Here is a 25,608-nt window from a genome sequence, read left to right as displayed (position 1 = left end):
AGAAGGACCAGCCACCACCCTAAAACCTCCATCTTGCTTTATATATATATTACTGTATTCTAAACCCTTAACTCTACATTTTCCACCCTGTGATATTACACACTTCTATTCAAACTCCACACCCACAATCCCAGTTCTGTCATTCAATTTTGGAAGCCTTCTCCACAGCCTCACGTCAAATGCAGTGTTCTCTTGGGGGTCAGTGCCTGTCAGCACAGAAAGTCTGAAACTCTCAGTAACCAGGGTTCCAACAGGGGAGCTGGTCAGGTTCCAGCACAGAAAGTCTGAAATTCTCAGTAACCAGGGTTCCAACAGGGGAGCTGGTCAGGTTCCAGCACAGAAAGTCTAAAATTCTCAGGACAGGGGACAGATTTCAGTACCTGCTGGGCTTTCTGAGCCACTCACCAGCATTCCCAGTATGTTTGCAGGTACTCCAGGGAAGCTCCTTCTCATCTGCAAAGCAGAATTGCAGCCTAAGCCACTTTGCTTATCCTGTAATTCCCCTCTTTAGCCACAGACTGGGGAGAAGTGACATCAACTGCAAACGGCCTAATTACCCAAACTTGGGTGATTCCTGTCCAAGGAAGGAAAACTGAAAATATTCCTGCAGTTGGGCAAGCTGGAGCCAAACAGCACTGCAAGAATGTGTGTGATTAGATCAGGACCAGTTGCTGTGTGTGAGTTCTCTCCCTGTTAGCACATCTACCAGTTCATCAATGTCCATGGAAGCAAAAGGCTGCATCTGCCTTTAATTGGGACAGATAAACTGCAGGCAAGCCAAATTCCTAGGCATGCCTGCACATGTCTGTGCAGAGCTATAGTCTCTCTTGGTGATCTCATTTAAACATAGTCAAAATGATTAAAAGATGCCCTTCCCTTTTGTTTTGAAATGTAATTTTCCCTCGAAAAATAATTGGGATGTTCCCAACAGCTGTGCAGCACACTGTGTTAGTGCATCCCCAAGCAGATCACAAAAAGAATTAAATATTGGGCAGGGTTAGGATTTAAAACTAAACTGACTGCTATTCTGTCTGGAAATTCTGATTTATCAGAATTGAAACTATTTGGGGGAATAGGTAGTCCCCTGAATTTAGAAAGAACCCAACGGGTTCAGCACTGCTGTGATCTAAATTTGAAACGTTATTTTCAGGATAGAAACAATGCTTGATTTGGCTTATATTAAAAAGCTGGAGAGCATTATAAAAAAAAAAAAAAGTCAAAATTGAAGCAAAACATCTTGAAAGTATTATAGCAGAGTCTTTTGGATAATAGCATTGCGAACATTTTAGAGATACAAAGCTTTACTTGAAGACAGATGCAGAAATACCAAGACCTTGACAATACCTCCAGCACAGGAAGAGCATTTTGCCACCAGTTCTAGGAGGCACAACCTCCCCATCGTGCTTTGGGGTGACCTGAGGGGCAGAGGCAGATGGGGCATGTCTGGGAATGGCAGCTGAGTTTCCAAATCCTGGCTCAGCTCCCAGTCCCTGAGATAACACCCATGCCTTCCCTTCCTCCCCCTTCATCCCACAGGAGCTGCTGACCCTGTGGCTGCTGCTGGCTCCCTGCTGACCACATCTCCCCTCTGGCCATGTCTCAGGCTGGCTGAATAGCCCTGGGTGGCTCCAGGCTCCCATCATTCCTCCCTCCAGCTCCTCCACCTAAGGAGGAATGGGAAAATGCATGTTTAAAACTACCCATGGTCACTTGAGTTACAGGTATCAAAGCAGAGTTTCATGGAGGGATTAATCCATTCCAAACCTGCCCTCCAGATGGGTTTCACAGATCTTCTATTTCTCTTAATTCAAACAAAAAATAAATTTATTCTTTGTACCAACCAGTACTGCTCTAGAGAGTGTGCATGCCAACAATGTTTTCCATACAAGTTTCTCGTGCCATTTTCAAAAGGGGAGAGAAGATGATTTCAAGCAAGGAGGAGGTTGGCTGAGAGAACCTCCTGAGGTCTCCTCCAACCTGAATTTTCCTTATGATCCCTTGGCTGTGAGAAATGGTTTGGGCTTTATTTTTGTTCTTTAGGGAAGTACAGGTGGATCCTCTCATCACTTGTAAAAAGTCTTCTCAGGAACCATATTTGTTATTTTTGCGACTTTGATGCAGAAGAAGAGTAGATGGGCAGCTGGCAGGAGGTTTGTTTATGACTCCAGTGGTGTCTGGACTTGCTCTGGTGTTTGTGTCTCCAGAGTCTGACTCAAACCCTGTTCAAGCCAGTGGAAAGAATCCCAGCAGTTTAGCAGATATAAAGCTGCCACTCTGGGAAGGATAAACTTTTGGTAACACATCCTTTCATAAATCTCTCTTCTTTCTGACGTGCTGGTGACTCTCCTCGGGCAGGGGTTTTGCTGGTGGTTATTGGGGCATGCACAAACACATTTCATCCTGCTGCTGCTACCCAGATGATGCTGCACCATTGCAACAGATTCTGGCACCAGTCCTGTACCCTCTGCACACCCCAAATAAATGCTCTGCCCTCCCCTTGGGCAGTGTCTGGGCCTCTCGGGCCTCCATTTGCTGCCCTCTTGCCTTTGCTTTGAGATCACAGAATGGTTTGGGTTGGGTTGGGCCTCTATGGATTGATTATCCTTCCATGGGCAGGGACACCTCCCACTAGCCCAGGTTGCTCCAAGCCCCATCCAGCCATGTGGCTCTATCATCTCTATATCTATATATATATATCTATATCTATATATCTATATCTATATCTCTCTATATATATCTTTCTATCTCTATCTCTATCATCTCTATCTCTATATATCTCTATCATCTCTATCTATCTTTGACTGCCTAAATCTGTTTATTCTAATGCTGCTGAGATCCTATGGAGGGCACCCACAGCCTCCATGGTGCCTCCCTTTCCTAATCCAAGTCCAACAAAATATTCACTTAAATTTATTATCACTCTGAAAAACCTCTGTTCTCCCCAAGAGTAAGGACAAGGTTTACAAGCTTTTGCTCTGCCAGTCTTTCCTTAGGGTTCTATTAGGAGATTTCTCCATGGTGTCCCCTGTGCAAGGACAGCTTCCTGATGGATGTGTCCGCAAGGTCTGCGATTTGTAAGGCAAAGAAATGGTTTTGATAATCCACAGCTTGCTTAACAAGGACTCCCCACACAAAAATGGTTGCTTGTCTTCAAAGGAATGCTTCTGGAGAGCTACTTTGTGGCCAGTCACTCAACGTTACTGATCCTCATTAGACCAGAAAAGTACATGCTTTCCCTCCAGGAAGAATATGTAAGTGTTGGAATTTCTAACGTTAGAAATGACTGAAACTGAGCAGTTTGAAATGGTAATTTTTCCTACAGCTGAAATTTAAAATATGATAGTTTTCTTTCCCGTGTCCATTCTCATTATTTATCAGAACTTAGGCTGTGATTTTACATCCCTAACAAGTAAAATGGATAAGCCAGACTCCTTCCAGGCCACTGCATCCTTTGCTTGCTGCTGCTCCAGCCTTTACCAAACACCTGCACTGCCACCTTCTGCCTGGCTAACACCTCACAGCTGAATTTCCACCACACTTTGGTTTTTCTTTTGCTCATCCTGCCGAATTCAGGATGTATGTCCTAGGAAGACTGGGAATACAAAGCAGAAACAACATGTGCATATGCACAATCAACACGGTCTGTAAACTGATTTTTTTTTTTTTTTTCCTAGCTGGTCTCTATTAATTGCGCTGTGCTTACTTCCTAGCTTTAATTTGGAGGAAGGGAACTCTCCAGTGCTGCTCCCCATGACCCAAAAATATTAAAATATTTTGCCCAGAGAAGCTGTGGCTGCCACATCGCTGGCAGTGTCCAGGCCAGGTTGAACGGGGCTTGGAGCAACCTGGGATAGTGGAAGGTGTCCCTGCCCCTGGCAGGAGTCATCTTTCAAGTCTCTTCTAAACCAAACCATCCTGTGATTCTAGGAGAAGAAATCCAAGTGAAGCATGGCTTAGGTTGAAAAGAAAAGTCCCTTTTTTCTTTCTTTCTTTTCTGATGACATATTAGCTAAATGCAACATCAGGTTGAGGGGGAAAAAATATCTGAAAGCCAAGTGAACCCAGATGTACTTTAAACCCTCTCCCATCACTCATTTTAAAGAATTCTTGGTCTTATTCCTTTTCTGATTGAAGGAAGGGATACCAAAATCACCCTCTACTTAGAAAAACAAATGTTCTTAGTGAATGTGCTAATCCCTGCAGCAGCCAGCCTCAGGCCAAGTGGCACTTCCAAGCAGGAGCAGGCCCTGGAAGAGAGATGGGCTGGGCACAGTCTCCTGGAAAGCACCAGAGTCATTATAGACTGTTTAAACCCCAACCTTTAACAGAAAACCAGTTCGTACAGGCTCGAGAGACTCGATGCATGCAAGAAAAGGTTGGGGATATTTCCCCTGCATCGTAAACAGGATTTTTCCCATGCTGAGGGAACAGTGGCATCTGGTGTTCGCTGGGCTCTCCTACAGCCACCGCTTCCCAGGAGGTTGATGGAACATTCCCTGGACATGGGCAGGCTTTGGCTCCCCAGTAGCACCTGGGACATGCAGGATGCCTGTGGGAAATGGATTTGTAGAGAATTCTCCAAGCCTGACAGAAGGCTCACAGATCTGTATGCAAACCTTGAGATAAGAAATGCTGACTTAGAAATGCCATGGAATAGGACAGACAGTGTTGAGAGAGAAATGGAACTAGAAACAAGTTTCAAAGGATGGCCTTGCAAATAAGAATAGATACTTTGGAGAAACAGAACTATGAAAGATGCATTGTAGTGGGACCCACGAGGGGTAATTTAGATGATTGGCTTTAAGGCATTTACAGCAAGGTGTGGCAAAAGCTGGTAGGCCAAGAAACACTTATAATGTATTGTAATTAAAAAATAGCTTCTAATTGTGAATTATAACATCTGTATTGTCTCACCCTTCTCATGAGACTAAAAATAGAATAAAAGTTCTTAAAACGCCTCTCGGTTGCCCCATCTCTGGTCAGAAAAGAACTTAATCCAACAGGGACTGGCTCCCCAGTGGCACCTGGGACATGCAGGATGCCCAAGATGTTTCCCCAGATATCAGGTGGGGGGCTCAAGCCCATGTGAATGGCAGCTGGAGGCCTGGGTGGTGCATCAAATCCCAAATTGCTTCTAGTGAAGAAGGGAATTGTTCTGTCAGGGCAGGAATTGTGCATCTCCCTGGTATTTTCTATGGAATTTAGAAAAGGCAAACTGCTCTCTGCATTTTGCTAATTGAAATACAGTTTATTGGTCTCCTATCCCAGTGCATGGAAGGACATTTCCTATGGAGGTGGACAGAATGACCAAGTTGAGCTTGGATTTATATGGAAACAATTTCTGCTGGTTCCTATCATTTTTCAAGTTGCAGATTTTCCAAAACTCTGCATCCTTCTACTTCACCAAAGGCTGTTCTGCAATATTTTCAGGATACCCCATGACCAGTTTTAGCTGAGTGCTGGGACTGACAGGCTTTTTTCTGTTCCTGTTGTGATCAGTCCACAAACAGAAGTTCTGAGCCGGTTACTCCTCCCCGAGCGTGGGAAGGAGCGGCTCTGCTCTCATCCAACAAATCCCAGCTCCTCCTTGTGGCTGCACTCAGAAACTCAGCGCTTTCCTCGCACGGGGCCTTACTTCAGCAGCTGAACTCACTCAGAGATACTGGTTATTGTCCCTTTTGGGCAGTCTGCCCTATGAAGTTACAACGAAACGCATTTTGGTGGCATCAGAACCGGTCTGACAGCCGTGACAGCAGCGAGGGGCAGCTCTGCAAAGGCACTGCTGAACGCTGACCTCCGTGGTCAAAAAAAGCAGCACAGCTAAAAGGATTTCTCTTCTTGCCTCTGAGGTTTCCAGACTCATCAGGTGGTTTTAAATAACAGCTAGCACTGTAAGTGACAACGTGCCAAGGGCTGATTTTGGGTGGCGTCGGGCACCTTGGCACGGCGCTCCTCAGAGCGTGGATCTCTCTGTTCCACGACAATTTGTTCAAGTCAAACCCTGGATTTGTCGTGGACCAAAGTTTATTTTCTATAAAAACACGTGAGATTTTCCAAACGGCAGCTGAACTCCTGCTAGAAAAAAAATAAATCAGTAGGAAATGGGTACCTAATGCCAAATCCCACTGAAATTAAATTTGATCTCCATCATCTCCTACAAAGACTTGGGTCTTAGGCTGGCAAATGTAACTCTCCTAAGTCAACAGGCAATTTAAAGTGTGTGGAGAACAAGCTCCAGAGGGTCTACAAATATCCCAACCCTTTTACTATCAGCAGTTAACATAAATATTGTTACCTGAATAGGTTCACAGAGACAGTAAGAAAGGCTGGTTTTCTTTATTAAACTCAGTTTTCACTGCTGTTCTGAGTTGACAAAAATGTTTCCAGGAAGACTGACAAACAAAAACAGCTCATAAATATTTTTGTTTTTCAAACACTGTAGGTATAAACAAATACAAGCTCTGGTTTGCTACTTTGGGAGGTCCTGTGTAACCAGCATTTTCAACTGGCTGATTAGCAGCATGTGTGTTCATCAGTGAAGAACTTCCACTTGTTTTTAAATTATCAAATCCAGTGCTTAAAAATTATTACTTGTTATCAGACAAAACCCCAAGATTAAAAGGATGTTCATTATACCATCCCTGCTGGTAATGAGGATTTTTATATTGCCAGTACATGCAGCTTTGTGGTGGGGTTTTTTTAGGCAAGTAAGACCAAAACTTTTCAAAATAGGTTGAGATGCTGGGCAATCAATGTTCCAAGAGCCAAATTCTCAGCAGCTCTGAACTTGGCACCTTCCTAAACTCTACCTTCTTTTAAGATGTCAAGCTGAGCACCCCTGATAAAAACATCCCTCAGCCACTAATGGCTGGGGATGGAGCACCCAGCTGTGACACTGCTCCAAGGCTTTGCTGCCTGGAATGAAATCCTGTCCTGGCACGACTCCTGCCTCTTTCCCAAATCCCCTGGCACCTGCCTGGAGGGCTGGGGTGAGGAAGAAGACCAGTGCACAGAATCACAGAGCTGTGGATGATGGAGGTGTTTATCCTGTCTCGCTGCTCCTCCTGGCTGGCAGGCTCAAGGGAGGGGACAGTGGCAGGAACCAGCAGAAGGTGGAAAGGTGGATTTCCTCACAGCCCTTGGAGCTAGAGGCACCTGAACCTCTGCAGCTCCTGGCAGCAACACCTTGCATGGCAGATCCTCCCCGTGCCTACTGCACACACTATTGTCCAGTGGTGTCCCACCGGGGCTACTCGAGGGCACTTGTCACTCCCTCGTGCCCCGTGGGGCCAGCGTCCACCTTTCCGTGCGCTCCTGCCGGGCACGGCTCGCTGCCCTCCCGCCCGCCCCTCGCTTCTCCACAGGGAAACCAGGAGGGCGTTCTCCTGCTGCCCCAGGAGCCTGGCCAGGAGCGCTGTCACGCCGGTGAGGCACGTTCCTCAGGGCACCCTGGGGACGCTCTGCAGGGGCCGCGGGGCCTCGTCCGCCCTGTCCCCGCCGGGCCGCTTTGGATACACCGCGCTGGCCATCCTGAAGAACTCGTCCGCGGCGTCCAGGGCGATGAGGCGGTCCTGCCAAACAAAGGGGATTGTGCTCATTGTGGGATGTTCCAGGCACGTCCCTCCACAGCTGCTCTCAGGCATTAGGCCTCATCTTTTCACAGAATCACCAGGTTGGAAGAGACCTTCAAGACCATCGAGTCCAACCCAGCCCCAACACCTCAACTGAACCCTGGCACCCAGTGCCACATCCAGTCTTTTCTTAACACATCCAGGGATGGTGACTCCACCACCTCCCCAGGCAGACCATTCAAGTACTTTATCACTCTTTCTGTGAAAAACTTTTTCCTAATATCCAACCTCTATTTTCCTTTGTGCAGTTTGAGACTGTGTCCTCTGGTTCTGTCAGTGCTGCCTGGAGAAAAGAGCCCAATCCCCCCTGAGCACAGCCACCTGTCAGGAGCTGTAGAGAGTGACAAGGTCACCTCTGAGTCTCCTTTTCTCCAGGCTGAGCACCCCCAGCTCCCTCAGTGGTTCCTCACAGGGTTTGTGTTCCCAGCCCCTCTCCAGCCTCGTTGCCTCCTCTGGACGCACTCAAGCATCTCAACGTCCTTTTCCCACCTTGTGTATGGGATGCAAGAGCATCCAGCTGCAGGGAACTTGCAGAGGGGTGTGCAATTCATGGTGCTGCAGCACTGGCCTTTCTGAGGAAACTGAACACCAACCTCCAAGTGCAACATCTGAGGGGATCACCCCAGATGTATCTGAGCATCCTCTGGCTCACCTGCTCTCCTCCCCCTCATGTGAGCTCCCTGAAGATTGGATGGTGGGGGAAGGTGAGCTCGGAGTACTCACCACCACGAAGAGGTAGCGCTCGGAAAGCTCCCAGCTGGTCGGGAAGATGTTGGTCTCTTCTGAGAGCTTTAATAAGATGTCCCGGGCTTTGCTCATGTTCTGAGAGTCGCTGATGATGCTGAGTTTGGTCACTGACAAGAGGGAATCTGCTTCCTTCTGGAAACCTGGGAAAGAGATGTTACAGAAACACGTCATTAACCATGAGAGCAGGGTCATCCCTGAGCCCTTCAGGCTCTTGGAAGGTTCCTTATTCCCCCTCCACCCTGGGCAGTTGCATCCCAACTTCCTAAAGCAAACCAGCGCTCCCTCAGGCAGGCTGTGGGACAGGTATAAACTTGCTGGTGAGGAAAATAAATCACAAAAGTAATCACAGCAAGTTCATTGCTGGTTTTCCTGATAAAAGGTGTGTGAACATGCACAACCCAGGGTGCTGATTCAGCTCTTCCATGCTCCTGATGCTACCAGAGCTTTCAGGGCTGGTGGGGCTCCCTAAATCAGGTAACAGGGATAAAACCTGTGGCAGTGATGAACACCAGGCTAATTGTTCCTGTAGCAGTCAGCATCAATTATAGGAAGGGTATCCAGGGGAGGAAAGGTGGTGGAGAGTGAGTGCAGGGGTCTTTAAATGCAATGGCTACCATTAACTCTTTGTGTTCACCTCCAGGGGGCTGGTGGTGATGCATCTCACATGAAAACACTTATGGGGTAAGAGTGGTGGGCTTATGATTAAAGCAGAAGCCTAGGTAACAGAAAATAGCAGGTTTCACATCTGGTTGCTCATTTAGCATCACTAAGGCCAAATGATCCCTGGCCTTGAGCTTCCCCAGCCTTTGCAGAACATCTCAAACTACTGTGGATGTGAGAGGGATGTGGGAGAGCCTTTGTCAGCCTGCAGTGAGAGATGGAAGGATGCCAAGTGATCCCTCCCAAGCCTGGCCTGCACAGGCTGCACATCTCCACCTGGGTGGAGATGAGGGTTGACACCTGGTTATGGATTTATGGTGTTCCTCCCACCCAAATGCCAGAATAGCAGGTAGGGCAGGAGTGGCTGAGATACCCATCTCTGGCTCACTGAGGGTATCCTAGAATAGATTCACTCATCCTCATCTCATCAGCCACCACCCACCTCCAGAGCATGATGGAAGTCACCCAGCTGATGTGCTGGCACATCCCGAGTGTCACATGCTGTGTGCCAGGCAATTGGGAAAACCCCGCCACACCCACCACCACCACTTGGAAACAGCAGTAGGAGGGTTCCTGTGGGGCAATTCCACTTGGTGAAAGAATATTTCAAACCCACTTAGGAGCAAACAAGGTGAGTGGCTTAGCTCTGATCAGCTGCCATTGGCTAAGAAAACGAAATAGATGTATCTGTGTTCCCATCTGGAAGGAATATTCATTCCTTCCTGCTTATCTTGTTTAGAAAAACCCAGGGTGAATTCCCACTGCAAGGTTTCCACAAGGAAGCTTGAAATGGTGGCTGTGCATGTTATTATGGGCTTGGAAGGTGATCATGGCTCATGGGCTTTTGATGTGCCTGCAGACACGGTGTCCCTGTCCCCTCCCCGCCGTGCTTGAGCCCCGGGGAGCCTCAGATACCACGTGGGACACATGAGGGCATTGCTCAGCAACCTCCTTTTACTTCCCTCCTCTCCAGCTTGATTTTGTGGAGCCGTTCCCATCCTCAGCCATGGTGGGATCTGGCATTCAGTACCACTGGAATTACATCCCTTTGGCCTCCAGCTTACCTAAATCCTCCAAAATGTGTTTCCACCTGCTCCTCACTTCTTTCCGGGTCTGCCGTAAAGTGTAAATGTCATAGTTGAGCTTCTGCCACTCCTGCAAAGCAAAGGGATGAGAGACACTCAGACATTGGAATCTGCTGCTTTTCAAGGAGTTTCAGCTCTGCAGAAGGGAGCCAGAGGTGCAGAGTTGGCGTAGGCACTGAGCTATGAGGTGGTGGCTGTGAAGGTCAATGACCAGGCTGCTGCTGCCCCTGGAAGAAATGACACTGACCAACACAGAATATTTAGCTTGACACTTGGTTCAGCACTTCTGTGTCTTCTCTGTACAAAATAGCTTTCAGTTTCCCTGAAATTACAGCATTTAGCTCAGGTATTGCTGACAACTGCTCCTCAGTCAGACACAGAGCCCTGTTTGGCATGAACTGGAGCAGGCAGGTGCTCAGAAGTACTAGCAAACAAGAAAAACTGATTTTTTTTAAGATCAGGGTATCCTCTTTTGAAAGAGGTGCACATGGATGGATGAGGGCTGAAGTGGAGCCATCTGATGTGATAACCCTCAGTGGCTGCCAGTTAATGCCTCACTTCACTGCACAGTTGAAATATTGCACTGGACCTCCAGCTTTAGAGCTGGATAATGGGATACTGGGCAAGAGGGGAGGCTTTGGGGTCATTTATTAAAGTCACACCAGCACATTTAAACACACCTGCACAAGTCTTATGGTGGGCTTGGCAGTGCTGGGTTAATGGCTGGACTCGATGACCTCAGGTGACTTTTCCAACCTAAATGATTCCATATTCCATAAGCATGCATTCCTGTGGAAATGCATGTGTTCTGCAAGAAAACCAGGAGCAGTTTTCCCAGCTCTTCCTAGCCAAGTTTCACCAATGCAAAGGGTGCATTTTTAGAAGCAGCCCAACAGCAGGGTCACAACATCACCTGATAACTTCCTTCCACTAACAACCTTAATTAATCTCATTTCTCAGCAGGGGATTACCTAGATGGGCTCCTGAAGAATAAACAGGTGTTAATCTGTGCTGTCACCCTGAGATTTTCCTACAGGCCATGCTGGGTTCAGAGCAGAAAAACAACACCCACAGAGGTCAGCCCTGTGTTAGAAATCCCACTGTTTTCTGGTACTTGGTCAGAGAGCTGGCTTGATTCCATAAAGATTTGAAGATCCCTTAGTGTTTTTTCCCTGAATGTGGCTGATATTCCATGACTGCAGATAGTTAAAGCCAAGCCTGTTTTCCTGCTGATCAGCACTAGCTGCAGGAAGCCCTGGGAGATTACACTTTGGAAAAAGCAGCTGGTGGGGTTAAAGACAGTGGTGACTCCAGGTCAGGAGAGCAGGGGAACCAGCTCTGCCACAGCCACTCACTCCCAGAAAACAAAATCCCCTTCCAGAGGCACATTTCCCTCTGTCCTGAAGTGGCACTTGAGACCAGCTTTGCTGTTTGCACAGGAGAGCACCTGGCTGCCAGCACAAGGCACCAGGACAGCCCTTCACCAGAGGAATGAGGCAGGGGCAAGACTCTCCTCTCCCAGCTCAGAGCTGGGAACTGAGCTCCTCTGGGTGGAAAAGAAAAGAGGGGGGTTATTATGTTAAAGCTTTGTGGGAAGTTTATTGAAAACTTGAGAGTTTTTAGAAAGAGGCTGAAAAGCTGCATGATGCCTTGGTCCCCGCTGGCAGGGGCTCCTTGGAAACACCTCGGCCCTCTCGTGACCCCCTGGCACAGGCAGAAAGGAGAGGGAGCCAGTCTGGGCATGCTGCTGGGGAATAACTGTGTGTCTCTGCCCTCCCACGAAGAGAAACAAGGCCTCTAGTGCAGACAATCCCTCCAGACAGCCACTGTGATCCCAGGCGTGCTTCACGCTGTGGAATTAGGGAGCTGGGGCACTGGGAAAGATGCTCTTCTCCACAAAATGTGGCCTCCTGGCACCCAGCAGCAGCTTGGGGGCCCGTGGGGATTTAACCCATGGCAGGAGCCAGACTCCTCTCTAAGCATGGAGAGTAGTGTTTAGCATGCAGGGAAGCTGCTCCTGATTTTCTCTGGATTAACAGCAGCGTGTTTTCCCTTGTCTGTTTTTTTTTTAAGGGAATCTAGGTTATGGCTTTCTTGTACATCACAGTGTCTGAGCTGTGTTATGGAAGTGAATATGGTGAATGTTCAGTCCCAGGGGGGCTCTGACAGTATCCTGTCGATGGGGAGTTTGGGGAGTGTGCAAAGGAATGATTTTGGGATACAAAATGATGCTTAACTGTGGTGCTTGTGTGGGACCTCTTGTTCTGGTGGGATTTATTTTGCCTGAGCATGAAGTTGCATCGGTTTATACTTCTGTGGAGAAAGCTGGGAGGAGGGTGCTCCCAGCCATGGAAAAACACCCAGAGAAGCAGAAATTATCAGGATGGGATTGGGCTGAGCTCTCAAAGGGACTCGTGCCCTGCTCTCCATCAGTCTCAGAAACCACTGGATCTTCCCAGGCAATTCCTTCCAGCAGAGACATCTGAACTGCCACGGGCGGTGCTCTGCGTGCCTTTAATGAGAGAATAAACTCAAGAGCATCTCTCCACACCCAAAATTATTCTAAAAAGCATCTCCCTTGAGCTACCCAGCGGAGGAAGAGCAAAGCTTGCCCTGCCCGTGCGCAGGCAGGGGCGAGATCTGAGGCTTTGGGGAGGGATCAGAGGCTTTGGGGAGGGATCAGAGGCCGTGGGTCAGCAGGGAGCGCTCCGAGGGGCCGGGCAGGGCAAGGCAGGGCAGGGCAGGGCAGGCGGCTCCACACCAAACCCCTCTCCCTCGGCCTCCTCGGGAAGTCAGAAGAACTCCCGGGCCAGGGAGGAGGCTTCTTGAACGTGGGGCTGGGAAAGCACAGGGGGAGATTGACACACCAATGTGGGGTGTTTCTGGGACATCCCAGCCATGCACTCAAATGCAGTCCTTTAAGAAATGGACTTTTTTCCCAAAACCTGAGTTAACCACAGGGAACCAAAGCAGGTTGCAGTTCCCAGACCTGTTTTTTGCAGCCAGTTTTGCCCTTTAAACCTACAGAGCAGGCCAGAACAGATGCCAGTGGGGGCTTGAGAAAACCCTAAGTGTGTGAGTCAAGAATATCCCAGGAGCAGTAGGGAAACCCCACTGCCTCCCTTCTCTACATGCTCAGCCCTTCAAATATTTATCTAGAAAACTTCCCCAGACTCTCTAGTGTGAACCATTAAATCTGCAAATGCCAAATGACATGGAATAAGCCAGGCTGGTACATAACTTAGAGTTCTGGGAAAAAATGTGCCAAGAGAACAGGCAACACTGTCCAGCTTCTCATCCCTGATCATATGAAAGTTTCCTAATTACTAGGGAGCTTTCTTCATGCTGCCAGAACAATCCTCTACCAAATCCATTGCCTTTATTCTCTTAGAAGCAATTGAGGTCACCATTCTGTTCAAGAGTTATTTTAGAAATGAGGTCAAAACAGAGTTATCAGGGAAAGACTGCAGAATATCAGTGCAGGCAGGTACTAGAGATGCTCCTGCTCTGCTCCACTGGAAGTAGCTGAACAAATAGAAGACTGACATCTCAGAAGAAGCTTAAATTGGATTCAATTTAAGAGAGGCATACAGACATTAAGAGGGCTGGGTTTGGGCTCCCCAGCCAGCATCCCCAGCCCTGGATAAATCCCATCACCTCTCTGTGCCCCAGTAACAGCTGGTCACAATTCTGACCTTCTCTGTGACCTGTTTAGAAAAGAATAATCCTGTAGGAGAGCAGGAGGAGAAAGAAAAATAGGCCTTGCCAGCTCATTAATGGGCTTTTCAGGGGGATCATGCCAGCATTGCTCTGCTAGCCAGGCCCCTTGCAGGGATGCAGGCTGAGGAATTGCCTTTGCTATGGGGTTTATGATCCCACCTTTCCCTAGGGAATAAGCCAAGAGAAGAGAGAAACCCTGGATTTATAGCAAGCCATGAGAACAGGGGGTTTTCCTCAGTCACCATGTAACATGCCACCTTTAGTTTCTGTTCCCAGAGCTGTGGCACAGCTGCCCTGGCTCCTTCTCTGAAGCCAGGATTGGTGCACAGCTCCCTGCCCACGGCTGGGGAACTCCACACACCCCAGCAGAGGCCGTGGAGAAACCAGGGCCACTCCAGAGGGGACCTCATGGAGGGGACTCTGTGCACCTCACACACACTGGCCCAGCAACAGCTCCAGTGCAGCCCTTGCTGCTCTTTTCACCACCAGACCTCAGATTTATTTTACCTACAACAGGCTCAATGAAGCTGCAGAGCCAGAGTAGGGAAAAAAACTCCCATTGTTCCCATATTTGAAACATGATCCCAGCCTTCAAATCTGTGATGATGGCTTTCATCTTTAAAGGCTGCATCTGCTTGACCAGCCCCTCAGCAATGGCTTTCCTGGTTTTCTCTGTGCAAGCTAAGGACACACTGAGTTTGGGCTGGAGCTGCCAAATTTCCCAGAGCAGAGCTGCCAGCAGGGACAGGAGGAAAACAGCTCCACATGGATCAGGTGTGGGTCCTGCCCCATCGTGGGGGCAAAGAACTGACCCCAAGGGAGGGCACCAACACTGCCAAGATGGGGCCATGCAGATCAGGAACACACGATGGACAGCAACCTGCTCTTTGGGATCCTTCCAAAGGCCTGTGCTGGGAAATCCCTGAGATACAGGTGGGGAATGGCAAAGCATACCATGAGTGCACTGCACACCAGAATTTCTTTGTTAAATGAAGGAGCAGAAACGCAGCAAGTTCTCCTTTCAGCCAGTTTTAACCACAGGAAGTACCTAGGGTTTTGTAACACTTGTGCACCACACAAGAAAATTGTTCCTCCATCCTCAGTCCTGAAGTATCCACAGGCTCTCCCTGGGGATTTTGGGAGCAGAGCAGCCCCCCAAGCAGATGATGGCTTTTGCAGCCCAGTGTTGTTCTGCAATCAGACTTTTTTCTCTCTCTCTGAGCTGAAGTCTCGTTAGGAGGAGAAGGCACTGCAATCTGGCCTAGTTTTAAAATGCTTGCTGGAGTAAGGAGAGATTTTGGCACCAGGGGCCAAGTGCAGGAATGCTGGCTTTGCTGTCCTCTCTGTCCTGCCACCCAGCAAGAGCTGCAGCTGGAAACTGCAGCAGCCTGCTGGGCTTCCCTGTGGTGCCTCAGTTTCCCAGCTGTAAGAGGGGACAGCAGAGCTGCTGCCAATCCTGAGCTGCAAAGGGCACGGGGCCACGTGCATAAAGTGCACTGGCTTTCCTCAAAACTTTCCTTACTGTTGCCCTGACGTTGTGCCCCCAGGCTTTTTATTGATTGCACTGCATGAAGAAGCAGAGTATGTGATCCTGCCTTTGCTGTTGAGAGGAAGCCCCCTGAGTTTTGGGCTTTCTTTGTCCACTGGCAGGCATGGGGACTGCTCAGAGCCACTAAAAACCCTACAGATACACTGAGGGCAGGAGAAAGGGCAGGATTTAGGACAGGCAGGCACACTGGGTTTAGGACATGCAGGGGCAGAAGCACGTTCCTGCTCAGCCATAACTGATGCTCTTCCTGCCCCCTGAACGAGGGTGACACACAACACTGCTGTGCACAGTGCAGCCCCCTAAACAGAGCTGTCCTTGTTTCCTTCAGCCACTTTGGGATGGATGAAGCTCCCTGGCTTCTCTCAGACAAGCAACTCAAGGTAGAGAGAGCAGCAGTGGGGAGAGAAGAGATCTCCAGTCCGAACCACAAAGGTCACATGCCACCATGAAAATGTTGTTACAAAACCATCCATTGTAAACACCACGATTAAATCAAACTCACCAAAAAAAAAAAAACAACCCATTAAATGGGGATTCTGACCAACTGTATACAAACATTCCATTACCTCTTTTAGCTAATTACCACTTGTAATTTTGATTTCTCTGGAGTTTAAGGCTCCTTGTAAAGCTGAGCTGGCTTTTGGTTTACAGAGGCTATCACAGGAGAAACAGTTACACTCCTGCAGACTCTTGGATGAAGTAGGATCACGTTGAAGTTAGACATGAAGCCCCCAGGCTTTCCTGCTAACTCATAACTTCATAACTCCTGTTCTGGAGTCATGAAAGCAATCAGAGAGGAGAAAAATGTGTCACTGTTTGCTACAGCCTGCTCCTAATCAGGCCACTGCAATCTCCTTTGTGCTGAAGTGCCTTAGCAAAGGAAATCAGGGCTGCAGAACAGCCTTTACGTAAGAGCCATGATTTTTCCCTTCCCACTAAGAGCCGTGGCAGTTCCCTGCTTCCCGAGAACTGCCGTGCATCCCACTGGGGCAGGACTGAACTTGACACGTCCCCAGCGGCGCTCCGGGCGCTGCCAGGGCCGCGCAAACGTCAGCCCGGCCACGGGAAGGACAAACCAGGGAAATGTCCAACCAAAGCAGCAGCCTGGGGAGGCAGCAAATGGGGCTGGGCCCCAGAGCTCCCAGCACACCTTGGCGGGTTGTGGTGGTTGCAGGGCATCGTTCCCAAGCATGTTCCAGCTGCTATGAATGCCTGGGAAACCTCCCTGGAATCTCCCTGCTTCCCGATATGTGAGAAACAAAGGTTTCCTAGCCACTGTAAAGCACCTTCCTCATGTTCTTCCCATTCCCTGTCACTTTCTTTTCCTTTCTCTGTCTCTTCTATTCCTCCTCTCAGTTTCCTTCCCTGAGAAGTCCATTTGTCCCTGGTCTCCAGCTCAAGCCTACTTTGTGTCTTTTCCACATCCCTGCACGTAGGCAGCCCATTACTGACCTCCCGACTGCCTTGGTTTTTAAGAGTCAGCTGCTGTGTTCCCTCACTCCTCCACAGAAAGTACATAACCTTTGGTTTGGGCTGAGCAAAGATGTACAGAAACAGATTTCCAAAGGGGATGGGGAGTGAGGGGAGAAAATAGTCTGGAGGCAATTTATGCTCAAAGGGATAATGCCCTGGGAGGGCACTGAAAGTATCCCAGCCAAGGAGAACACGGAGATTCTCACCATAGAGGGACATGAACCCAAGGGTACCATGGAGGTGAGAAACACACCACACCTCAGGGCAGCTCCTCCTGGATCAGGTGCTGGAGATACCCCCGAGCTTCCCAGGGATGAGATGGCCACAGAGATATCCACACCAGATGTAGGATAAAATCTGGAGGGTGGTGGAACAGGTGGGAGGACCTGGTGTTTACATCAGCCACACTGGGGGACTCTGGGGTCTCCACAGCAGCTGAATTGAAGGAAGGGCATTGACCTGCTGGTGTCAGTCCAGAGGAGCCCACCAAGGTGATCAGAGGGATGGAGCAGCTCTGCTGTGAGGAAAGGCTGAGAACTGGGATTGTTCAGCCTGGAGAAGAGAAGACAAGGTGACCTAATTACAGCCTTCCAGTGCCTGAAGGGAATCCTATAGGAAGGATGGGGCAAATCTATTTACAAAAGCCTGGAATGACAGGACAAGGGGGAATGACTTCAAACTGACAGAGAGTAGGTTTAGATGGGATATTAGGAAAAAAAAAAATCTTCCTTGTGAGGGTGCTGAGACCCTGGCACAGAATGCCCAGAGAAGCTGTGGCTGCCCCTGGATCCCTGGAAGTGTTCCAGGCCAGGTTGGAGAGGGCTTGGAGCAACCTGGGCTAGCGGAAGGTGTCCCTGCCCACGACAGGGGGTGGCACTGGATAAGGTCTCCTCTATCCCAAAGCGTTGTGTGATTCTGTAATTCACCACACCCTGCCAAACCCGTGGGGTGACAAACCCCCCCCAGCCCAGCCCTCACCTCCGAGTCCTTGTCCAGCTGGCTCCTGACCACGATCATGTTGTAGAGCACGCGGTCGTCGTCGGCCTCGGTGTGGGTCACGTCGTGGGGGGTGCTCCACAGGTTCTGCTCCTCATCCCGCGCCAGGGTGGCTCCGAAGGACGCGTAGGGGTTGTTGTTACTGCAGGGACGCAGGGGCAGGCAGCGTCAGCACCGGGCTGGCCCCTGCTGCCTTCCCAGTGCCCACTGCTGTGCCCTCCCCTCTCCCACAGAGGAGGGAGGGGAGCAGGGGGCATGGGGGGCACAGAGGTTTTTTCCTTAGCAAACATCCTGAGCAGGGAAGCCATGGTGCAAACCAAACCATGCGATGCCCACAGGTGCCCCCAGCCAGCAGCTCCTACCTCAGAGCTGCAGTGATGTGCTGAGCTGTGCAGCAGCACACAAGGCATGGAAAGGATATTCAGCCCCATCTTATTTTGTAAATGGAAATGTCCTCAGCCTTCTAGTGAACTCCAGGTTTTATTTGCTTAGCAAAGCTGAGCATTATCTTCTGGGAAGGCAGTCCCCACAGAGGTGGGGAGCTTTTCTCTGCACTGGGGCAGTTCTGTGTTTTATGGCTTTATGTTGCTATTGGGATGTGCAATTTTTAAACAAGAACGCTTCTGCCAAGAGGATTTTTAGCAGGGGATTTCCATAAAGTGTCTAAGCAAGATGTCCAGGTCCTTGAGCAGAACATTACAAGTGCAGAACTATTTTTGGCCTTACCACCCTCTGGAAATCCCTGCTCACTTCTTGTCAGAACAACCCACTGTTTATTTTGTTTGCTACCCAAACCCCATTCCTTTCCCAAGGAACTCATCCAGAGAAACTTCAGGTAACACTGTGGGCACCAAGCCATACAAAGATGCTAAGAGGAGCTCCAGCACATAGATGAAATATAAAAAAAACCCTAATTCCCATCAGCATTCCAGCAGGAAGGTTAATTAGACTTTCAACAAACCAAAAACCTGAGCAACAGGTAATAAGGGGAAAGATAATCTTGTATAATCTCCCATTAAAGACAAGCAAACAAAGGTAACTTGGAGGGTGTGGAAGGGCACAACCGTTTTTCAGTGGTGGAGCAGACAGGGAGGGAGCACTCAGGAGCCAGTGTGCCATCAGCAGGAGTTCACTCCCACCCTGCCTTCCACAGCTTCTTCCCACTCAGGCATTTACCCCAGTATGTATGCTTAACATTTGAACTACTTAAAACACCAGTATTTAGCAATAACACTGCCACACCTGAGCTTTTCTAAGCCACTCCCTCCCTCACAGCTTGAAGGGCACTTCCCAGCACATTCCCATTTCCAAATCACAGCATGGAGCATCCTGTCAGGCATGTGGCAGCACCCAGGAGTCAGCAAATACATACCAGCACAGAGAGCTCTGCCAACAGCTCTTCCAAGCAATATTGCAAAGGAAAAAAATGGGAGGGAGAAAAGAAGCACGTGAACAGCAGTGGCTTTGCAGGTTAAGGAGTCTCCGTGGCACCAGAAGGGACAGGGAGCATTTCACACTGTGGATTTTATCCAGAAAATGGTGAGCACCAATGCTTCATCAACAGATTTCTGCTCCAGGGGGCTTTCAGTTCACATTAAATGTTAGCATTTGGAGCCCAAATATTTATTTTATTTTCATCCTGAGCACACCATCCGAGCCAGACCCCACCTTCACACATCAAGAGACAACCAAGCAGCCTGGATGCTTTGCAACACCAGCTCCCAAACCTAAAACTCAGCTAAAAGAGCTGAAATCTCAAGCAATTCATTCACTTTAATCAGCGCTGCAGTAAAAATAAAGCCAGCAAGCTATTGCAGGATCCCCACTGTGAAATGAGACCCCACAGCCCCCCGAGACGGGCAAGCATTAGGCTGTTAGGGACAGCGATGAGGCTGTTAGATTAATTACGCTGGCACACGTGTATAAAGGCAGGTGCCTTTCCAATTCCCAGAATTTATAGAGGCTTTCCTCCTTAGGGCCAGCATTAACTGGATCACCAGCCTGTTACTGAAGCGAGTGCCAGGTGAGGGACAGCCACCGCGGCCACGGGGCAGCAGAAGGAGCCTCTCTGCACGTGTGCCCGGCTCCCGGGAGGTTAATGCCAATTTCCTGGCCCGGAGGCCCCATGCTTGGGATTAGCCGGTTATTATTTAGGTAACTGCTTTACCAGCGCGAAATCAGGGCGTTTGAAGCCGTGTGTTCCCAGCTCTGCTGTGAGCTGACACCGATGCCACAAGCCGGCAGCGTGGCACCCTCCTCCCCGACGCGTCTGTCGCACCGAGGGCGCAGGCAGGGCACGGTCCCGGCTCCATCCCGCGGCTGGGACACCCTCTGCGGTGCCAGGACGGCGGCTGGCATCGGGGAAGGAGGGAGAGCCGCCGCAAAACGCGGGTGTTTCGCCACACGCAAACCCTCTTTAAGTGTTTGCACAGCTCTTCTCCACGGGTCAGGGAGAATCTGTTCATTCAACAGCCCCAAGCTCACGCTCTGTGCACAAAGCGGATGCGACCGACAGCAGGAGAGCAGGATCTGCTCCCCAGAGATCAGCACACGCAGCTCTCCCTTAAAGCCGGCTCGGGCTGAGCATCGTCATCTCCTCCCTGGCATCCCTGAACGGAGCCAGGCTGAGAGCTGCGGGTGTTCACCTGGAAAAGGGAAGGCTCCAGGGAGACCTTAGAGCCTTTCCAGTGCCTAAAGGGGAGAGTGACTTTTTACTGGGGCAGATAGTGATAGGACAAGGGGGGACGGTCTTAAACTAAACGAGGAGAGATTCAGACTAGATGTTAGGAAGAAATTCTTCCCTGTGAGGGTGCTGAGGCCCTGGCACAGGTTGCCCAGAGCAGCTGAGGCTGCCCCTGGATCCCTGGAAGTGTTCCAGGCCCGGCTGGAGAGTGCTTGGAGCAACCTGGGATAGTGGAAGGTGTCCCTGGCCATGGCAGGGGGTGGAACTAGACGAGCTTTAATGCCCCTTCCATCCCAGTCCGTTCTGGCATTCTGCGACCCCAGCCTGCGAGCAGAGCCCTGCACAACCCAGAGCTGCCAGCAGTGGGACCTGACCCCCTGGTCAGGGATGCAGGGCCCCCCTTTTTGTTCCTCTATTGAAATCCCACCGTGGAAAGACGAGCGCTGGAGCGTCCCTACAGCCGGGGAACAGCGAGGGGATGCCGCGGGCAGGGCTCCTGCGGCCATCGCCGGCTGTCAGAAGGAGTCCAGCCCCTGTGGCAGCCGACCCGGGCGGAAAGAGAGCGGGAAGCGGCTCCATCCCGCCGGGGACGATCCCTCCGGAGCCCCGGGCGCTCTGACAGGGGATGGATGCCCAGCTCCAGCGGCGGTGACAGCGCGGGGAACGGGGCAGGGGAAAGGCTCCGGGGGGCCGGGCCGGGTCTCACCTGAGCAGGGGCTCCTTCTCGGGCGCCGCCGCCTCCCCGCCGCAGCAGCCGCAGCAGCCGAGCGATCGCAGCCAGGCCCGCAGCCCCATCGGCGCCGCCGGAGAGCCGGGCAGGGCACGGCAGGGCGGGCCGGCCCCACGGCCGTCCCCTGCCCCCGCCCCGGCAGGGCCGGGCCGGGCTCCGCACCGCCCCCGCCGCCCTGCCCTGCCCTGCCCTGCCCGGCCCGGCCCCTCCCGCTCCGGTCCTGCCCTGCCCTGCCCTGCCCTGCCCTGCCCGGCCCCTCCCGCTCCGGTCCTGCCCTGCCCTGCCCTGCCCTGCCCTGCCCTGCCCCTCCCGCTCCGGTCCTACCCTGCCCTGCCTTGCCCTGCCCGGCCCCTCCTGCTCCGGTCCTACCCTGCCCTGCCTTGCCCTGCCCTGCCCTGCCCTGCCCTGCCCGGCCCGGCCCCTCCCGCTCCGGTCCTACCCTGCCCTGCCTTGCCCTGCCCTGCCCTGCCCTGCCCGGCCCGGCCCCTCCCGCTCCGGTCCTACCCTGCCCTGCCTTGCCCTGCCCTGCCCTGCCCTGCCCCTCCCGGTCCGGTCCTGCCCTGCCCCGCCCGGCACGGCCCCCCGGAGCAGCGGCCGCTGCCGCGTCCTTCTGCATTCTCCTTGAACCGCCCTCCCGCATCTTCGTCCTGCACTGTCCTGCATCATCCTCCTGCACTCCTCTGCAACCCCCTGCACCCCTCCGGACTCTCCTGGATCCTGAAGCGCCCTTCTGCACCCTTCCAAACCCTCCTGTACCCTCTTGTCCTCTGCAGCATCTTGCCCTGCCCTTTTGCATCCTCACGTGCCCTCCTCCATCCCACTGCATCCTCGCACACCTTTCCACACCCTGTTGCACTGTCTTGCACCCTTCTGTGCCCTCCTGCACCCTCCTCGATGCCACATTGCATTTGCAGCCTCCAGCCCTCGTGCTCCCACTAGAACAGACCATCGCTGGCCACCACAGCATGGCCAGAACCCAAAAATCCCCCTTTTCCAACCCTCTGCACCACTACACTTCCGGGCCTGTTCCCACCTGGCTTTTGGGACACAGGACTGTGATCCTGGGAGCTGCAATGGGAAGTGGGCAGGAGGGGATGGACTCACCTGTCTCATGGTACAAGGGCTTTTGAGGAAGAACAGAAGAGCCTAAAATATTACTGCCTTCTCTTTTTTTTTTTTTTTTTCTCCCTTTTGTCAGGAAAATTAATCCACAAACACCAGAGGTTTGTGTCCAAAATGGAGACAGAGGAGTCCTGTAGCTTTATTTGCGTTAAAGAGGTATTTGAGATCACGGGGTATTTCGCTGGGGTCTCTCAAATTTTTGGAGGACACAGCCTCCTTTTTATCCTAATTTCCCAGCTGCATTTCCCTCTCTCTTTCCCCATTGCTGGGGTACTTGAGAGGTACAGACTTCCTGAAATGCCTGATACCCAAGACCTTTTCTAATGTATACCCTACCCCACCCCCCCCCCCCCCATTTTTCTTTGTGTCTCTGTTCTTTTTCTCTAAATCCAGAGATTTAGCACAGTCTTGAGTGACAGTCTGGGTCAATTAGTGGAATTCCTATGGAATTTATGGTTCCCCCATTGCTTCTTTCACCTCTCCCTATCTGGCCTTACCTACCATCAGGCCCACAGTTTGTAAAGACACCTCCTTCTCATTCCTTTCACTTTCTTACATTCTACCACATGCCTGGCTAGGACCCCAAGAAGGAAAAGCTTAAACTCTGAATTAAGACAGTCCTGGATCTTGTTTAATTGCCACACAAATTTGTTTGCATTTCAGAGCAGCCCAAACAGGCAGTTTGGCCATGCACGTACCCAAAGTTATTTAATTTTCGTACAGCAGCTTCCTGACGCCACTGGACTTTTTGCTTGTGCCAGCAGATAAAATAATATCAGCTACTACATCCTCATGCCCAGAGAGTGCATGCAAGGAAAGGTGAAATACGATCATTTTGAGCTCACATTTCTCTCCCTCCTTTTATTCCAGAACTGCTAATTGGATCCGGCCCCTGCGTGGGAAGTGGGATATCTCAGGTTGCTAAGCCACAGATTCCCAGGTGACTTCTAAATTTCATTTAATTCAGTGGCTCCACAACCAGACTTCCCAGCTTCCTTAATTAAAAGGTGAAATAGTGGGAGAAGGACTTGCTGCTATTGTTTCTGGAAGCCCCCAGTGCTGGGCTCTGCTGTCAGCCCATGCTCCAGCCCCAGTGCTGCTCATCAGTCATTCCATCAGGAAGGATTTACCGCCGGATGAGCCGAGGGGTGAGGCAGGACTGCAAAGCCAAGGGCTCTCTCCTCTGCAGGCTTCCTGCTCTGCCCTTGAGCGTGTCCCTGCCGGCCTTTATTTCCCCTCCACCCTTTGTGTGCTGGAGCACGGCAATCGCCAGCCGCTGCCATTGCAAGGATCCGGGAATTGCACGGGCAGGGACGCGCTTCCCTAAAACAGTCACTGCTGTGGGAATTCCCTTCTCCCTCCCCTCTCCGGTCTCTTGTTCATCTGGGCTTGCTTTTGACACAAACACTGATTTTTCCTGGGTTGCAAATGCCAGGGAGCAGGCAGGGATAGCCCTGATGCCAGCGGAGGACTTGAGGCACAGCTCTAACTCATCAACAGTGACGTCTCTGGTTTGTGGATAAATCACTTCCCTGCAAGGAACTTTATCCATACCCCACTGCTTTTAAGACAATTTAAGACAGAATTATATTCTTCACTAATTTAAAGTCTGAGCCCTCTAGCTTTGAAAAGATCCTTGAAGAAATACCAACTATTTTCCAATCCCTTTATTCCTTGCTGTGATAATAAATCTTGCTGCTTTTCCATCAGAGAACAAATAAACAGGGGAGAGTCTCCCGAGAGCTGAAGCCTTACTGGGATCTTAAATCAAGTTTTCCACAAGGTAGGAGAAATATCACTGACTTCTTCAGAGGATCCTGGGGATGGGGAGGTGGACCCCAGCCCTGTGGGTATCCTCCCTCTTGTGTGATCCAGCAAAAAGCTTCTGGGTCAAAAGTTGAAATGAAATTTAAAACAATTAAATTTGTAAATGAAATGCAGCAGGGTAATGGTGCCATTGGCCTCCTCTTCCTTTAGCTCCAAGCAATCCATCCCCAGGTAAACTTGTTGGTAAAAACTACCAGTGGGCACAGGAGGCCTGACAGGAATAGCCTTTGGCCTTTTTGTCTCCTAAAATAGATTGATTCATTTTTTCAGTTTTAATACATTTCAAAGTGAGATGCATTCCCAATGGAGGTGTATTAATCCAGGGCCCTGCTAAAGAATTAAAATCCACAGAGTCTGAAGGTTTGGGGAACAAGTTGGGAAGACCCCAGGGCACTTTGGCATTCCTTAAAGCCTTTGGATTTAAAAAGTGGGCAGGCAGGGATGATGGACAATGTCTGATTCTCTGTGCCTGGCGTTTAAACCCACATTTGGCCTAAGGCTCAGCAACCCAAATCTTGAGGAGACCAATTTATTTCTGCTTGGTGCAGAGCCATCAGAGAGTAGGTGTCCTTTGGGGAGCACAATAGGGATGGAGGAGGGAGCCAAAGACAGCAGAATCTGGTGTGCCAAATTTGGGAGAGCTCAGAAAAGGCCTGGTGCCATTTGCAGCCTATACCTGGCTGGTGTTTTGTTTTCCTGCAGGTGTTTGGTGTCACCTGTAGTTAAACATCACCTGTGCATTGCCCAGGAACTGTGGAGTTTGGAATTGGGCAGGTCACTCAGGCCTGGGACATCACCCCCTCCTGTCTGCAGTGGTGCTCTCAGCAAAATACAGGCAAAATGAGGTGTCCAAACCCCAAAGAGCCAGGCTGTGAAAACACAAGAGCCCTTTAGAAAACTGCCTGCAGCAGTTTTCTCTTGCTGCAGGTACTACCCCTGCACAATTAAGCAGCAGGTGGCCCAAATATTTGGGACACAAGCCCAAGAATTCCAACCCATGCTTTGATTTAGCAAACTGCTTCAAGCCAGCCTCTGTCTTTAGTCCTTGAGTAAATTCACTGATTTCTCCTAAAATTAGGAGTGGCTTAAAGGCTGTGCTAATTAGCACGGACCCATGACTGCTGTGCAAAGTACAAACTGAAGGGACTGTGCTTCCAGCAAAGCACGGCTCCATTAGCCTCAGCTGCATGGAATTAACATTACTCTCTAAGGAAGGGGTAAAATCGTGCCCCGAATCAGGGCAGGGCAAACTGCCTAGTTCTGAAATACCAACATTCTAAGCTCTTAAAGTGCTGCTGTTGGGGGCTCTTGCTGCATTTTCTCTTTCTGCTGGACACCAGGAAGGGACTTCAGCGCAGACAGAGCTCTGTAGGTATGGCTTTGGC

The 25,608-nt window shown here is 50.5% G+C and overlaps 2 protein-coding genes across 4 annotated transcripts in view; one reads left to right on the top strand and one right to left on the bottom strand.

Moving 5' to 3' along the window:
• The window catches only part of LOC128810381 (putative methyltransferase DDB_G0268948), a 172,305-nt gene that overhangs the window by 141,534 nt on the left and 5,163 nt on the right, over positions 1-25,608 (top strand). For 2 of the 3 annotated variants that reach the window (XM_053983202.1, XM_053983201.1), the window contains 2 exons: positions 23,267-23,336; positions 24,107-24,179. The exons of the other annotated variant lie outside the window; for it this stretch is intronic. The gene's annotated coding sequence lies outside the window, so the exon portion shown is untranslated. The remainder of the gene's footprint in view (positions 1-23,266; positions 23,337-24,106; positions 24,180-25,608) is intronic. 3 annotated transcript variants of the gene reach the window in all.
• MREG (melanoregulin) lies at positions 6,316-21,351 on the bottom strand. Its single transcript, XM_053983206.1, has 5 exons — positions 21,251-21,351; positions 17,844-18,003; positions 10,103-10,193; positions 8,355-8,518; positions 6,316-7,571 (listed from the first exon to the last, which is right to left on the bottom strand). The coding sequence occupies exons 1-5, from the start codon at positions 21,337-21,339 to the stop codon at positions 7,440-7,442; spliced, it is 636 nt and encodes a 211-aa protein (XP_053839181.1). The 5' UTR covers positions 21,340-21,351; the 3' UTR covers positions 6,316-7,439.

The sequence above is a fragment of the Vidua macroura genome, chromosome 7 (assembly GCF_024509145.1).
Source record: "Vidua macroura isolate BioBank_ID:100142 chromosome 7, ASM2450914v1, whole genome shotgun sequence".
Classification (NCBI taxonomy): domain Eukaryota; kingdom Metazoa; phylum Chordata; class Aves; order Passeriformes; family Viduidae; genus Vidua; species Vidua macroura.
This window is presented reverse-complemented; position numbering and strand designations above follow the sequence as displayed.